General features: G+C 41.4%; 3 protein-coding genes across 3 annotated transcripts; 1 reads left to right on the forward strand and 2 right to left on the reverse strand.

Annotated features, from left to right (window-relative positions):
* On the reverse strand, window positions 1-555 carry LOC127776178 (zinc finger protein ZAT2-like). Its single transcript, XM_052302529.1, has one exon. It carries the CDS (start codon window positions 553-555, stop codon window positions 1-3), a length of 555 nt encoding a protein of 184 aa, XP_052158489.1.
* Window positions 556-8,243: 7,688 nt separating this feature from the next.
* LOC127777833 (catalase isozyme B) lies at window positions 8,244-12,121 on the forward strand. The gene is made up of 8 exons (XM_052304452.1): window positions 8,244-8,456; window positions 8,573-8,669; window positions 9,581-9,858; window positions 10,210-10,986; window positions 11,208-11,297; window positions 11,492-11,559; window positions 11,650-11,743; window positions 11,856-12,121. The coding sequence occupies exons 1-8, from the start codon at window positions 8,442-8,444 to the stop codon at window positions 11,913-11,915; spliced, it is 1,479 nt and encodes a 492-aa protein (XP_052160412.1). The 5' UTR covers window positions 8,244-8,441; the 3' UTR covers window positions 11,916-12,121.
* Window positions 12,122-12,280: 159 nt separating this feature from the next.
* LOC127777835 (probable galacturonosyltransferase 3) lies at window positions 12,281-15,573 on the reverse strand. The gene is made up of 8 exons (XM_052304454.1): window positions 15,450-15,573; window positions 15,236-15,300; window positions 15,103-15,142; window positions 14,881-15,027; window positions 14,680-14,790; window positions 14,205-14,537; window positions 13,105-14,079; window positions 12,281-12,950 (listed from the first exon to the last, which is right to left on the reverse strand). Exons 1-8 carry the CDS (start codon window positions 15,519-15,521, stop codon window positions 12,672-12,674), a joined length of 2,022 nt encoding a protein of 673 aa, XP_052160414.1. The 5' UTR covers window positions 15,522-15,573; the 3' UTR covers window positions 12,281-12,671.
* Window positions 15,574-16,355: the final 782 nt, after the last annotated feature.

Below are 16,355 nucleotides of genomic sequence, written 5' to 3' on the forward strand. Positions count from 1 at the left end.
TTAATTCTTAGGCTCCTCATCCTTGTTCCCCTCTTGAGCAGCTTGTTCCTCTTGCGCCGCCGCCTGGATGGCCTCAAGTGAGAGATGGTTGAGGTCGAAGTCGTTCTTGGGCGGCTTGGCCATGGCGAGCTGCTTGGCGTGCCAGGAGCAGCCCTTCTTGGTGCTGTGGCTGGCACGGTGCCCACCCAGCGCCTGCCGCGTCTCGAACGGCGCCTTGCATCGGTCGCACACGTAGCGGTACCGCTTCCCGTCGGCGGCGAGGGCGAGGTCGCCGGGGGACGGCTCGCGGGGCGGCTCCATGCCGCGCCAGCCGCGCCCCGGGTGGCTGCGCATGTGCCCGTGCACGGCCTTCTCCGTGGGGAAGTGGCGGTCGCACAGCGGGCACGGGTACCTGCCGGCGCGTTCGTCGGCGGCGGCCATGTCCGCCAGCTTCTCGCGCCAGCTCGCCACGGCGTCGTCCATCTCATGGGACGACTTGAGGGACAGCCATGGGTGGGTGGGGTCGTCGCCGCCGGAGCCGCCGCCGAGGTGATGGACGAACACCTGACCGGCCATAGCTATACTACCTGTCTCCGGTGGCGAGACAGCAAAATGTATGTGGAACACCTGATGGATGGATGTGCACGGAGGGGGGGTACCGGTGTTATATAGCGCGGCGCAGCGCCGGTGGGTACAGCTGAGTAGCGTCACTCCAGCTATGCTGCTGTAATGGCGTACTACTCATCACACGTGTACACCAAGCTGCAGCTAGCTACCAGCCGATCGATGTGATGCCAAAATGTACATGCGCTACATGAGTCCACTCGCGCCCCGGCCGTCGATCCATCCCTTTGACCGCTGCCTGCCACCGCCGGCGACGACGTCCGGCGAGCTCATGGCTGCAGACCGGGCTCTCTATTAGCTCGCTCGATCGAGTACGAGCATGGAGCTTATTAAGGCTAGATTGGTTTATGTATATGCCATAGATATATAACTAGCTAGTTACGTTTTCAAGAAAAAAAAAAACATACAAGATTCATTTCATCGTCCCGAATTGAACCAACTATGCACAAGAACTACCGCGTAATTTTCGTAGGAGCATCTACAATATGATGGGCTCTGTGGTTGAGTAGAAATAATTTGATTTTTGACAATTCACCATATATCTTACATATACAGGTAATTTTCAGGGCAACTTATTGACTTTGGCCTTGGGCACAGCTGCACAGATGTGATAATGATGGAGAGTTTCTGAAGGTTGCATGTCGTAAGCTTGAAACGACGGTTATGCAACTTTTTGCTAACTATGGATGTAGATTCACAAATAGACTTGAATAATTGTGTTCTTCTTATCCTGGTGTGGTCACTTTCTATTATGCTTGGGTGTGTTTAATTTTATTTGAACTACACTCTTTGTTGAGTGACATATTGTAATAATTGGCTGTAACTCTGTTGAGTAAAGGCCGGGATCGATATATCTATTTCATTATTAAAAAAACAAGAACTACCGTGAGGTATACTAAGATGGCATGCATATGCACTTTCAATAATGTCAACAGCTTGACACAGGTCGTCCAAAATAAACACTACACTAGCTAGCATAGTCATGCACAAGAATACAAGATATAAAAGTGTCACATATAGCTGACATTTTCAGTGAAATGAAAAAAAAAATTATATACAACTAAATAACCAAATTTGCAACACATATCTACCCCGCCTATGTAAATTCCAAGCTAGATAGATAGATAGATAGATAGATAGATAATTCCTTGCTGCAAGTGGTCAATGAATTTGCACAATGCCAAACACGCAAGAGCAAGACGAAGCAAGTGTATTTGTTGCTTACATTACATGTGAGTCCTCTCGTCCAACGTTACCCTTTCTTTTCTTTTCACAGCAGGGTAAGAGTTGGCTCTAATTAAGCAAGTCACAACTCACAAGAGATAAGCATTGTGCCGGCCTGCGGCAGCATGCTAGCTAGGCGCGCGTCACTCCAGCTACACTTGTAAGCTAGCTGATTACTACTCCTAATTACTAGTACTAGCTAGGTGGTTGTTGTCACTACGTACTAATTAGTCTCCTTCCCGGTCATAGTCTCCCCAAACCCCAGCCTCACGTCCATCTGTGTATAGCTAGCGAGCGTCACTCCAGCTATATATGCTGGTGTTAAATGGCGTATAATCATCGTCGTCTACAGACTACAAGTAGGGATTGTATTCTGATTCCTTTTCCTTTTAAATTCAATTACAAATAATTATAAAAACTTGACAATATAGAGCATATTGATATTTAGCACTCTACTAAAAATTAACTTCAAATTCGATCTACACACTGAAAAACAATAAAAAAATCTAGGTATGATTTATATCTCAATGTGTGAGTCGAGTTTGGATCTGGAATTTTGTGAAGTGCTATATATATGATGTATGAATGTTGTTATTTTTTAAAAAAATTCATAACTAATTGAGCGTATATAAACGAGGGAACATCCACTCAATTCAGTGGTCTAAAACGGTTTTACGTAGGTAGGGTTGTGTAGCCTTCATCATATATTTGCCTTACCGATATCATTGCCACTTATGGCTTTCTTTGTTTATTTTTAACGTTTTGATTAGGCACCTTACCATAAATATGAACGTTGCAACTCTATGAGAGGACGGCCATCCATACATTTCTATCAAACTACACTTTTATTCATGCGGCATTAATATGTATATAATATATGGTAAAGTAAGATTTTAATCGGTAGAAAATACAATCATACATATAACGCCTCTGACACATGATCCTAAGAAAAATTTTAAATTGTGTGCTCAACACTTTTAGATTAACCTATAAAAGATTCTACAATGTGTGCCTACCATTTTAGTGTGAAGGGGGCGAGCATGTGTGTGGGTGTGCGGGAGATGGGTGTGTGTACGCGGTGAGGTGGGGGTGGGGGTAGGGAGAGACACTGGTGGAGAAATGCTTTTTAGTCACGATTCGCAACCCCCTCCGGGACTAAAGATCGCTATCTTTAGTCCTGGTTCAAATACCCGGGACTAAAATAGATCTTTAGTCCCGGTTAGTAACACCAACCGAGACTAAAGAGAGGGTTACGGCAGTGAGATGATCCCTTTTTTCCTTTTTTTTCTTTTTTATTTTCTCCCAAATCAAGTGGGATACATATCCCAAATCAAACCCCCAATCCACAAATCGAAGTAACATCTCAAATCTACATCACAAATCAAAGTTACTTATACACACAAATAAATACATCACAAATCAAATACATCACAATATCCTAAGAAATTACTCAAATACATCAAAGATCCAAACAATGAATCACAAATTTGTAACTTCTTAGTCAAATACATCTCAGTGAATCATCACAAATTAAATAAAAAAGAATGCCGCTGCCGCCGCCGGTCGCCACGAACGACAGGCGCGGCCCCACCGGCCGCCGGCTGCCGGTCGCCGGGCGCGGCCCCGCCGCCCGCCGCCGCCGCGGCCCCGCCGCCCGCCACGCCCGCCGCCGCCGCCCGAAGCCCCGCCGCCCTCCGCCGGGCACGACCCCGCCGGGCGCCGCCCCGCCGGCCGCCGTAGCACGCGGCCCTGCCGCCCGCCGGCCCGCCGGATGGGAAGGGGAGACCGGCCGGGAAGGGGAGGAGGAAGGGGAGAGAAGGGGGAGGAGAGGTGGAAGGGGAGGAGTTAGAGAAGAGAGTTAGAGAGGATAGATCTGAGGAGAGGGGGTGAGATTCGATCTGTTAAGTTGTAACTGTAGAGGAGAGGATAAGGGATAGGGATTATATACTACGTGTTTAATTTTAGTCCCGGTTGGTACTATCAACCGGGACTAAAGAGCATTCCGGTTGATAGTACCAACCATGACTAAAGTGGTGATCTTTAGTCCCGGTTATTGACACCAACCGGGATTAAAGATCCTCGGCCCCCTGACATACATCTGGCAGGGGATGAACCGGGACTAAAAACAATCTTTACTCCTGGTTTTTTTTGGATCCGAGACTATTATGGATTTTACCGGACCGATTAAAAATGGTTTCTCCACCAGTGGGAGCAAGGGGTGGAGACTCCCAGCTCACCGTACAACATCCTGTCCAGTGCCATATTTATCTTCTCGTACACTCTGCGGAACCTGCCCATCATGACCTCGCTCTCTAGGGTAGAATTGTCCGTCCCAACCTGGAGGAACGAACACAACCATAGAAAAGCTTGAGACAAAGATGCATACGAGAGGATCGATTGTCCGTCGTCGGAGGGGCATGCAACGGAGGTACGCAGTCAAAGGCTTTCTTTGCTATATACTCACTCCGTCCTAAAAATAATAATAATCAACTTCTAGAGTTTAAATTTTGTCTCACAAAAAACCAACTTCTACCTTCCTACCTACTCTCAGTACATAAAACGAGAAATTTTATTCCTTCAATACCCTTTAACTACCTATCACCACCACTACTTTTTTAATAATGGAGAGCATTTTAGCCATTTTCACCCTTCACTATTTTTACATTAGGATGTTAGAATTAGATTTTATATGGGACAGAGGGAGTACATCTCTAATCAACGGCTTATTTTGTTTTAGCTAGCTCTAAGCAGGTCAACCCATGAGCTTCACATCTATCTCATCTATCTATCCATCTGCGTCGTCACTCCGGCTATGCTGGTGTAATGGCGTACGTATAGTCGTCGTCGTCGTGGTGGTGTACACGTACGTACCTGCAGCTGTAGCTTTACGGCCGAAATGTCAAAAGACCATTGTTGGGATGGTGGGCCTTCTCTTTCCCATGGGCTGGCGGGCGCTGATGAAGTGGGCTGGTGGCTGAAAGTTAAGGACGATGGCCCTATCCATCATGTCCACGCCAAATAGGCCAAAAGGCTGGAAAGGCCCGCTCCCAGGTTATTCACATTATTTTGCCTATATTGCTGTGTAAATTGCAAAATATATACTCATGTGAATACTAACTAGTAATGTTTTGTAGTATTTATGTTCAATTCCATATGTTTATTTATAATTTTACGTGTTGTATATATGCACTACTGTAAATTAACATATCAGACCGGAATTTTTTCGTTCAAAATGAATATGCATTTCTGTTACAAATAATATTTTATTTTGCATTAATTGCATGTTCAAAATGAATGTGCATTTCTGTTACAAATAATATTTTTATTTTGCATTAATTGCATGCCAACATGATAATTCATGTGTTTATCTTTCTCATTCAATTCCTATATTTTTCCTACGGTCCAATCAAACGATTATTCATGTGTTTTGCAATCATCCGTTTTGCACTTGCATACGTGACAGAATCATGTGTTTTGTCATATTCCTCCATTTTTTTTCATTCCTACAATTCAAAGAGACCGTAAAGAAAGATATGTGTAAGCAACAAAGGAATAAGTGAACATCTTATGGTTTACACCTTAAGTACAACTGATTATAGTAGACCCTTATGTAAATTTATATAGAAATAAATATTTTGTAAACATATTTACGAACAAACCCTTACAGTTGTAATTTGCCATGACATAGGTCTAATAAACTGAATTTCCTATAACATGTACATGTAAAAATTGCTATGGCAACATGCACATAGTAAATTTACTAAAATTTTGATGTGGCATTCACATAGTGATAGTAGCTAGTAATATAACATATTAAGGCTGTGTTTGAACCAGTGTTTGGAAATTTTTCTCCTAACACAAAAAATGAGGTGACTTTATTAGCGCATGATTGATTAATTATTAGCTAAAAACACGATAAATAGATTAATGTAATTTCTTTTAAAGCAACTCTCATATATAAAAATTTAACAAAAACATACCGTTTAGTAGTTTAAAAAATATGTGGATAAAAATGAGCTGAGTAGAAGTTGAGAAAGAAGAGAAGAACACAGCCTGACATTCAAGAGAGAGAGAGAGAGGGAGGGCATGATGGACTCAAGTGGCTACTAAACAAAGAATGAATAGTGTACATAGGAACGCCCGGACTAAGGCTCGGTTTAGTTCCCAACTTTTTATTCAAACCTCTAACTTTTTCATCATATCAAAACTTTTCTACACACACAAACTTTCAACTTTTCTATCACATCGTTCCAATTTCAATCAAACTTTCAATTTTGACGTGAACTAAAAACAACCTAATTATATAAGCCCATGAAACTAGGAGCAGGCAAATAGTGTAACATTACACGGATGGCTTTAAGGCTTTTTCGGAGCGTAGGAACTTTGGAGGAAAATTGAAGGATTCAATTCCTCCTGGATATAAATATTATTCACTCATTTGGATTATTGGAGGAAATGTGCATGATATCATATGAGAAAAATGAAGGTTTTTTTTTCTTTCACCCAATGCTTTTATAGGAATTCCATAGCAACCACTGTTTCATTTTCCTTTGAGAACTCCGAGACAAATCAATATATGTGACCTTAAATGAGCATATTTAAGCACTCATCAAGCAATAAAAACTATTTTTAATACTTAAATAGCAAAAATCATGTGTTTTGCTCTATTCCCTTATTCCAGACAACATGCTATAGTATTTATTCCGTGCTTTCCAATACTATGTTTTTATATATAATCTTATTATATTTATGGGCTTGTTTAGTTTGGAGCCAATTTTTGCCATACCAAAATCTTGGTAGCGCCAAAATATTGGTAAGTTTTGGCACTACCAAATTGGGTAGTGTTAAATTTGAACTATTGTGGGCAAAACCTGGTAGCAAAATAAACATGCACAATTGAAGTTACCAAATTTTTAGTAGGGCAATAAGTTGGTATCAAATCAAACAAGCCCTATGTGTTTTTCCTATTCTAATATTTTTATATTCATGCTTGTAAATAAAATTAATTGGATGATATATTACTATTATAGTTTTGGGCTAAAAAGTTGATCAATGAAGGCTGGAGAGGTGAGCCTTAATTAGTTATTGGGCTAACTTACTCCCTCCGTCCCAAAAAAGGCAAACCCTGGGTTTCCGTGTTTAACTTTGACTGTCCGTCTTATATGAATTTTTTTTATAATTCGTATTTTTATTATTGTTAGATGATAAGACATAATTAATACTTTGTGCGTGACTTGTCTTTTTTATTTTTTTCATAATTTTTTCAAATAAGATGGTCGGTCAAACGTTGGGCACGGAAACTAGGTTTGTCTTTTTTTTTTACGGAGGGAGTATGTTGTTGGTAAATTTGTAATGGTTGAATAGTACTCCCTCCAGTTTTATTTTAATTGACGTTTTGGACAATGACGTGGTCTATAAGATACATCTTTGATCTTATTTTTCCATTATAATATATATAATAAATAAATGCATGTTTATTTTTATTATAGTACTTTAAAAGATAAATCTATATATGTTGTTCTAGTTCCTTTAAACTAAATATTATTAAAGTTATTGATGGTTAAAGTTATAAAAGTTTAACCTCAACTTTATCCAAAACGTCAATTAATATGGAACCGGAGGGAGTACAGTATTAGTAGCAAGTCAGCCACATGGGACATGGCCCACATGCATGCACGTCGTATGAACACACCGTGATTCTTTGCCACTTGCATAATATTCTAGCACTGCTATACTACACGTCGACTGACGGCGACGTCAGTTCAGTTTAGTTTGCCGCATCCATCGCGAAGGCTACTCTACCCATCCCATTTTTTTAAAAAAAAATACTATAAATCTAAATATCTTACATTAGATTTGTATATTTTAAAGCAAAGAGAATAATATGTAGATATAAGTATGTACCTACTCACTCGAGCACAAGATCACTGCAACAAGCATTGAAGATCGCTCCTAGCAATGGTCTCAACTTACAGAGCAACTATAATGTTTTTCTTTTATTAGGAATGGTTGCATATTATATTTTGAGATTGAGAAAACACATATAGAAATTATACAGGATTTAGCATTTGGGATGCCGGCCGGATTCCTGATTTCCCAGTCTCTGGCTTTCTTTTTAAAAAGAAAATGGATTAAACAAAAAAGAAAAAAGCAGTGATCCGATCGATCACGATGAGCGAGCTAGTAAGCTCCAAAACAAAATAGAGTACGTACGTATAATCCTAGAGTCCGGATAATAATAATCCGTTTGGTTCGCGTTAAAAAAGTCTTATCTCCTCGTGATCCCTTTTTTTGGATCGATCCAGGTTCGTAGTACGTGACAAGCACGCGCACCAACCGAAGCAGGTACCTGTGTCGCTGCCTGTGGGCCCCACACACCCCAAGACGGCCATTAATAAACAAACACGACGTGGACGAAGAGAAGGGAGGCCGGCAAGAAGCATACTAGCACGCTACGAAACCCCCCTTCTCTTCGTCCCCAAATTGCACTACAAAAAAGGCCGCCCCTTTCTTCTCTCCTCGTCCTTATCACCACCAATCCGATCCTCTTCTCTTCTCTTCTCTTCTTCCCCACATCCAGTTCGATTCTCATCTCTCCCACAACAAATCACGCCATGGATCCCTACAAGGTGCCGCCTTTTCCTGATTTTCTTTTCTTCTAGATCGATCGTCGATTTGGTTTGGTTTGGTTTCTTGATGCGCTCATCCCAATCTGACTGACTCACTGGATTCCTCCTCCTTGCAGCATCGGCCGTCCAGCGGGAGCAATTCCACCTTCTGGACCACCAACTCCGGCGCCCCCGTCTGGAACAACAACTCCGCCCTCACCGTCGGAGAGCGAGGTACTGAGCTGCTCCATACTCCATCTTCCTCATCTCTTCCTCCACGAATCTATACTTCCTATCGATCCATGTGCTTTATGTCTGCTTAGAGGCGTATTTGGGCTTGCTTCCATCATGATCCAATGTTAACTTTGAGCGATCAGATGCTTAATAATTTGTCTGTGTCTGGTAGCAACAGAAAAGGTCCCTGGATCTGTGTGAATTGGACTGTAGCACGACGTGTGCGATCTTGCCTTACTATTGTTCCTTTAGAGCTATTCAAAGTTTGCATCTTTGGTGTGGGGGGTTTTCAGCCTTTTGCTTTGAGTAACATGTCCTTGTCACTACCTTGTGATTCATCTGTGCTGCTTACACACAAAGAGGAAGATCTCTAGTTTGGTTGCACTATGTTCTTGTTATTGCTCGGTTACACTCCTTCATCAACGCTAAAAGACGCAATCTTGATATTTTTCTCTGTCGCTGTCAATCTGTCATACCATTAATAAAGAACATATAAAAATTGACCTTTTCCCCATTCATAGTAGTGATTATCTCACTTGTCCTCAGTTCTAAAACAGCATTCTTGTTTTTTGGGGTTTTTTTTTACCATTATCGGTTCACTTTACAAAGTAATCTGATGACGATCAAATTTACTGGAGTACCAGAGAAGCACAAGTCTATTTCATACATATATCCAACATGACTCAAGTTTCGAAAGTGACTGGAAGTCATGTTCCAAATGTCATGGTCACTAAAAGTACCAAACTCTGACAAAGATGTATTTGCATCTAGAACTAAGTGCTTCTATCATCGATCTGTGAAGTTTTCTTTCTAGTGTTTTCCCTTTATTTATACTCAGCAACTCCTGTATTTTTGCAATCTGTAATCATGGCTGTTTTGTGGTTTGACATGATGAATTCTTCAATCGACAGGCCCTATCCTCCTTGAGGACTATCATCTGATTGAAAAGCTTGCACAGTTTGACAGGGAGCGTATCCCTGAACGTGTCGTTCATGCAAGGGGAGCCAGTGCCAAGGGATTTTTTGAGGTCACTCATGATATTTCTCACCTCACATGTGCTGATTTTCTCCGTGCTCCTGGTGTTCAGACCCCAGTTATTGTTCGGTTCTCCACAGTTGTGCATGAGCGTGGAAGCCCTGAGACATTGAGGGATCCACGTGGTTTTGCTGTCAAGTTTTACACTAGAGAGGTACTTGCTCTTTCGCTTCTTTCTTTCATAGGATTGTAGGAGGGAGACATTCAGTATAATGTATTCTTCAAGCATAAGGCTGTAGAATCAAATGTCTAGTTGTTCTCAGTTGGTTAAGTAGAACATGAAAGATTGGTTGTCCTTTACCTCCACACTCCATAGGTCCAGTGCATTGCTTAATCTTATATCTACTAAAGCAAATGAGGGTAATTTGGTCTTATATATCTCAAAAGTCTCACACATTGGACATATATCTAACCAGTGTCACCTACAACTTTGTCTTACTGTTTATTTACTGATTTGCATTCAGTGCTGCCATATTTTGATATTTTGTGAGTCAATGCTTTTCAGGGTAATTTTGATCTTGTTGGGAACAATATGCCTGTCTTTTTTATCCGAGATGGGATGAAATTCCCTGACATGGTCCATGCTTTCAAGCCAAGTCCAAAGACCAATATGCAGGAGAACTGGAGAATAGTTGATTTCTTTTCACACCACCCAGAGAGCCTGCACATGTTCTCCTTCCTCTTTGACGATGTAGGCATCCCACTCAACTACAGGCACATGGAGGGTTTTGGTGTCAACACCTACACCCTAATCAATAAGGATGGAAAGCCTCACCTTGTCAAATTCCACTGGAAGCCTACCTGTGGTGTCAAATGCCTGTTGGATGATGAAGCTGTGACTGTTGGCGGCACCTGCCACAGCCATGCCACGAAGGACTTGACTGATTCTATTGCAGCAGGGAATTACCCAGAGTGGAAGCTTTACATCCAGACTATTGATCCTGATCATGAGGACAGATTTGACTTCGATCCTCTTGATGTCACCAAGACATGGCCAGAGGATATCATCCCCCTGCAGCCAGTTGGACGGATGGTCCTGAACAAAAACATTGATAACTTCTTTGCAGAAAATGAACAGCTTGCTTTCTGCCCAGCGATAATTGTCCCTGGAATCCATTACTCTGATGATAAGCTGCTCCAGACAAGAATTTTCTCCTATGCTGATACCCAAAGGCACCGTCTTGGCCCAAACTATTTGATGCTTCCTGTGAATGCACCAAAATGTGCATACCACAACAACCACCACGATGGCTCCATGAATTTCATGCACAGGGATGAAGAGGTACTGTGTGTATATACTTTCAGAGATACATCTCCTGCATTCAGTTGTTGTGATGCATCTTTCTGTTTTTGTCCATTACATATTGTTTCTTCCAGTCAACACAAACAGAATGGGACTATCATTCAGTTTATTGCATTTACATCTATTTGCCTTGTTTTTAGGTTAACTACTTCCCTTCAATTCAGTTTATTGCATTTACATCTATTTGCCTTGTTTTTTAGGTTAACTACTTCCCTTCAAGGTTTGATGCTGCACGTCATGCTGAGAAGGTCCCTATTCCTCCTCGTGTTCTAACAGGCTGTCGGGAAAAGGTGTGTAACTTGGTCCACTTGAACTCCTTGCGCTGTTACCTTGTGAGCATGGTTTTGTCCCGCTACATTAGGAGACTATTTGCTGATTTGGAATGCGATGAAATATGTATTATAGATGTGGTATCCTGGAAAGTACAATGACCACATGCATTTGACACAATGTTTTCTGCCTCTCTTTTTTGTTGGAAATGCAGTGTGTCATTGACAAGGAGAACAATTTCAAACAGGCTGGTGAGAGATACCGGTCATTTGACCCTGCCAGGTTTGTTCTTGTTCAATTTAATTCGTGTGAACACATCGAAGAGTTTGAGCAACAACGCTAATTAAACTTTTCTTTTTGTATGTAACACAGGCAAGATCGTTTTCTCCAGCGGTGGGTTGATGCTCTCTCAGATCCTCGTATTACACATGAACTCCGTGGCATCTGGATCTCCTACTGGTCGCAGGTAACATAATTTCTTCGTGGGTGCAAAGTGCTTATCAGTTGTCAGTGAGAGATCATGTACAATTGTACCTTGTATTGACACACTGAAACCATATATTTGTGTGTTGTTGCAGTGTGATGCGTCCCTTGGGCAGAAGCTGGCTTCACGTCTCAACCTGAAACCAAACATGTAGATCGGCCAGGAGGAATCCAGTGGTGGTGCTATGTTGGACAGTCAAACATGAACTGTAATGTGTCGACCAGCCGTAGTCGTGAATAAAATGTGATACGGTGATATGTATACTGGTGACGCAAGTTGTGAAACTGTATCTGGAATCCTGAAAATATGCCTTGCTGTGTCTTGGGAAAGAGATAATAAAGACTGATACAGTGGGTGCTATATGTTTGAACTTGTTTATACATCTGCCATCTCTTGTTTGCCTTTGTGTTAAGATGGCTTTAGAGACTGGAACGAACAAGCAGCTGTTTGCCTTTGTGCCTTTGTGTTAAGATATTTCTCGGTCAACCCATCCCTGGATAAAGCAGGATTCAACTATGTTCTAGGCTTTTTTTTTTATGGTTCTGAGATTCAGAGCTGCGAGTTATTTCTTTTTCTTCCAACACTAGCATGTTATAATCCATTGTAGTTAAGCTAAGCCCATACTTCGTATAAAAGGACAAAATATTTCAATGATTTATTTATTAGCCTCTGCACTCACTTGTCATTTCATATATTATCCCATAATCAATTGAACAAAAGTAACAGCTGCTATGCTGCAAGGTGTAAGCCACTTGACACAATTGATGTAACCGGATTATTGAGCGTAAGAATGATAAGATCATCAAGTCTGAACTATGTCTACTTTGCCTAGCTTTCTACTAGCGAATAACCTACACTACAAAACTCATTCGCACAGAGAAAAACAGAAAACTGGGTGAAGAGTTGCATGTTATTGCTCACTCATGTAGCAGCGTTGAATGTGTGAGTTGTCAAGATCTACATACTTGGACCAGTAGGGCTTGTACTTGGAAATGGCAAGGTCTAGCCAGGGCTTGTAATTCCCATTGTAATGAACTACTGCTGCATTCTCAATCTCAACAAGGTCAACAGATGGATCATAGCCAAGGCCCAACACATGCCAAGTGCGATTCAATGGGTATGTCAGGTTGTAGAAAGTAATCAGTCCTGGAGGCAATGTATCCAGCTTCCACAGCTTACGATCCTCATTCTGCAAAAACACATTCTCTTATCAAATGAAACAAACAAAAGATAAATACCAATTGTTGCAGTTGCATGACCTTCAGTTCATAGACAGAATGCATGGTGGGATAAATGTATTCGAACAATATAATCAAGCACAGCTTTCTTGTTCCACTACTTACCAGATCTTGCCAATAATGGTATATTCCAGTGATATTTTGCTTCTTCCACTCTTTCAGGTCAAACATGTTCATCCCAAAAGCCCACCCACAAGCATGTGGATCAAAGTTCTCTGAGATCTTTGGGTGTGAGAAATTGAGGTATGTGTTGAAGCGATGGAAACTTTCTTTGCAGGTTTCAACTGCACCATTTACTATCCCTTTAAGATCAACATCCCATAGCGGTGTCAAGTCCTTCTGCACAACAACATCGTCATCGAGAAACAGTATCTTGTCAAGCTTGGGGTGTATTTCTGGCATGTAGAACCTTAGATGGTTAAGCATAGACAGATATTTGGGGTTCCTGTACTTCAGATTTTCATTTCCATCAGAGAGTGACGATGGATCATGTGCTTTGAAATAGTACTCTTTGAGCCGAGCTGACTCAAGTTGTCGTAGAACTGAACAGTATGACGAATTGAGCCACTTGAAGTTGTCAATGTTTTCCACATGGACAGTAGCAGGTAGAGGAGGATTGCTTATGAACCACATTGTCATAGCTGCAAAATTAAGTCTATCAGTGACAATGTGGAATACATGCTTCTCTGGTTCCTTGGCATGTGTCACCGTTGATCTAACAACTACTGAGGCTGCAAGGACGTTATCTGAAAATATAGCGTAGTGGTATAGAGACCGATCCTCACGCTTTGCCTTATCTTCTTCCTCCTTCAAAGCAGCATCACGAAAATATTCCTTGACCACACCATCACGAAAATGATAATCGGTTGTCAGCTGCATATGCAGACAGTGCAAAGGCATGGGGACTGTCTTTGCAGCATGCTGCACCAGGAATGAGTTCTGCTTCTTAACACTATCGATATTTAGTTCTGTAGACTGTAGCATAACACGCAATCGTCTGGATACTTCACCAGAGTTGTACAGAACATCTCTAGCTGAAGACAGGGCATGCCCCATTGCTTTTGCTCGCTCTAAAGCACTGCATAAGAAATGTGGGTGATAAATAATTGAACCTTCAGAGTCACAGCAATAAATAACTGAACCTTTAGTCACAGCAAACAAGCAACTGAACTGGTAAGTCTTCAAAGGCGTAGAATAAAGTTCCTCAAATCAAGTTTGTAATCCATGTGTGCATCCCCAATACCTTCTTGGCTTTGTTTTATGCATGTCATGAGCAACACGTACAGGTCAGGTTGCTTCTGGGAATGTGCAATTGTGGCATACACCTTGGCCATTATAATCTGATCTTTCATGAGTCGGAGGGTTGAATCTGTGTTAGTATGGTGAAACCCCGGCCTCCATATGTTGTAGCTGGCTCTTACTTTATTACTGAAGTTCCTTGATCTGTCTGTGGCCACATTTCTCATGTTGAGTTCAGCCTCCCTGTCCACCTGAAGCAACTCCTGGGTCCTATCCTCCTTTCTTTTGCGTCGGAATACCTACAGGAACCATAATGGTATATTGGATACAGTAAGATGGTGAAGAGTTAATCAAACAGGAATTATAAAAAAGAACATAACATACAGGTAAAAATATCCATCATCATTTATAATTATGATATAAGAAAAATAAGAAATCAACCACTCTCTTTAATTTAATCGGATCGTTTCTTCTGGTTTCCAAAGTTCCTGTGGTTGAAATATTTGAGATTTCTGACCCAGTGTCTGGTAGCTGCTCCTTCGCAATTTCTTGCTATTACCGCAGCAGAAAAAAGAGCTGTGACAAGCCAAAACAGCGCAACTGACTTGTCCAGATAAAAACACAATTTTGTGAACAACATACAGTTTGAGCTAGTGGTTGGGTATCTTTCGGTTGCAAAGGATTCTTCCAGATAGAGGACGAGAGGAATTCTGTCATGGTAACTTTGAAGAGCTTGATCCGACCATCCTGGTCCGTGTAAGCAATCGTCTTATCGGCATCATCCATGCCCTACCAGAATGCACATTCATTCAGTAATTTGGCTAGAAACAAAATGGACATTACAAGGTATCAGAAAACCTGTACATTGCGGCATCCATGACAGCTCCCAGGACCCTTGCGCTCGCTGAAGATTCAAGAACCCAGGATGGTAAAGAATCTTTATAAATAAAGAATACAAAGTACACTGGAAGGGAGAAGATTATTATTGTTGTTATACGTGTGGTGATCGGAGAAGAGACATAGGGACAGTGCCGATCCGACAGAGGGGACATGAATCAGGAGCTGCGGCAACGAATTGCGAGTTACTCCATTAGATAGATGATGAGAAAGAAGGAATCCTACTCTTGTGTAGCGTAGTGCAGTAGCCAGCAGTCAGTATGTTTGTTGCTGAAACTGATTAGATTACAGTTGGTGAGTGATGTGGTGAGCACCTGGAAGGAGAGGAAAAGGAGGAGGAGAAGGACGACGGCGAGGAATCCGGGGCGGCGGCGGAGCGGGAACATGCATGCTTCTGGGCGCCGACGCCGACGAGGAGATGGAGATGGCCATGGCCATGGGAATGGGGATTGGGATTGGGATGAAATTTTGCTTTCCGTTTTGGGCCGAAACGTAATTACATGGGCTGGCTTGCCTTGCCACTGTGGCTTTTGGGGCCATCTATTCTTTTTTGCCTGATTGCGTAATAAAATGCAGTATATAAACTCATTTTCCTCTCATATGTATTATGTGTATATATATTTGGATAAAGATCATATTTACCCTTCAACTTTTCTTAAAGAATAATTTTTCATCCTAACTTTTGAAACTGGACAAATAACACCCTAATGCATGTTTCATGGTGGTTTTGATCAATATGATAGTGTTTTTCTTTTGCTAAAATGAACTTCAACTAAGTAAATTTTATAATTATGAACTGACATCTACATTATAAGAATACCAAGGAAGAGTATATGAACAAGGAAAAACACGTCCATTTCAAACAAAACTACTTAAAAGAACTATGTTACTAGGTGTTATTTGTCTAATTTTAAAAGTTACAGTGAAAGCACAACCGGTTTTGTAGTTTAGAATGAAAAACAGACTTCAAGCGAAGTTCAAGGACAAACCTATGTATTTTACAGCCTTACTTTAAATAATATTTTGTACGAGAAACATGACATGGACAACCCCACGTCTCTCTCTCTCTCTCTACCTGAATTGAATTAACCAAAAGGAACTGTACAGAAGAAGTACAAGAATGTTTCTCTCTCTCTCTCCCCTTTTCTTTGCCAACCTTTACACACATTAGTTAACCCTCTTATTTGATCCTAACTAGATTTAAAGGATTCAAAAGGAAG

Source organism: Oryza glaberrima, chromosome 6 (genome assembly GCF_000147395.1).
Source record: "Oryza glaberrima chromosome 6, OglaRS2, whole genome shotgun sequence".
In the NCBI taxonomy this organism is placed as follows: Eukaryota; Viridiplantae; Streptophyta; class Magnoliopsida; order Poales; family Poaceae; genus Oryza; species Oryza glaberrima.

Coding starts and splice junctions, on each gene's coding strand:
- LOC127776178 (XM_052302529.1), bottom strand. CDS start 555: ATGGCCGGTCAGGTGTTCGTCCATCACCTCGGCGGCGGCTCCGGCGGC.
- LOC127777833 (XM_052304452.1), top strand. Junction 9,859..10,209: donor TCAAGTTTTACACTAGAGAG/GTACTTGCTCTT, acceptor AATGCTTTTCAG/GGTAATTTTGATCTTGTTGG. Junction 11,560..11,649: donor CGGTCATTTGACCCTGCCAG/GTTTGTTCTTGT, acceptor TATGTAACACAG/GCAAGATCGTTTTCTCCAGC.
- LOC127777835 (XM_052304454.1), bottom strand. CDS start 15,521: ATGTTCCCGCTCCGCCGCCGCCCCGGATTCCTCGCCGTCGTCCTTCTC. Junction 15,143..15,235: donor CTCTTCTCCGATCACCACAC/GTATAACAACAA, acceptor TTGAATCTTCAG/CGAGCGCAAGGGTCCTGGGA. Junction 14,538..14,679: donor CGATTAAATTAAAGAGAGTG/GTTGATTTCTTA, acceptor TGGTTCCTGTAG/GTATTCCGACGCAAAAGAAA.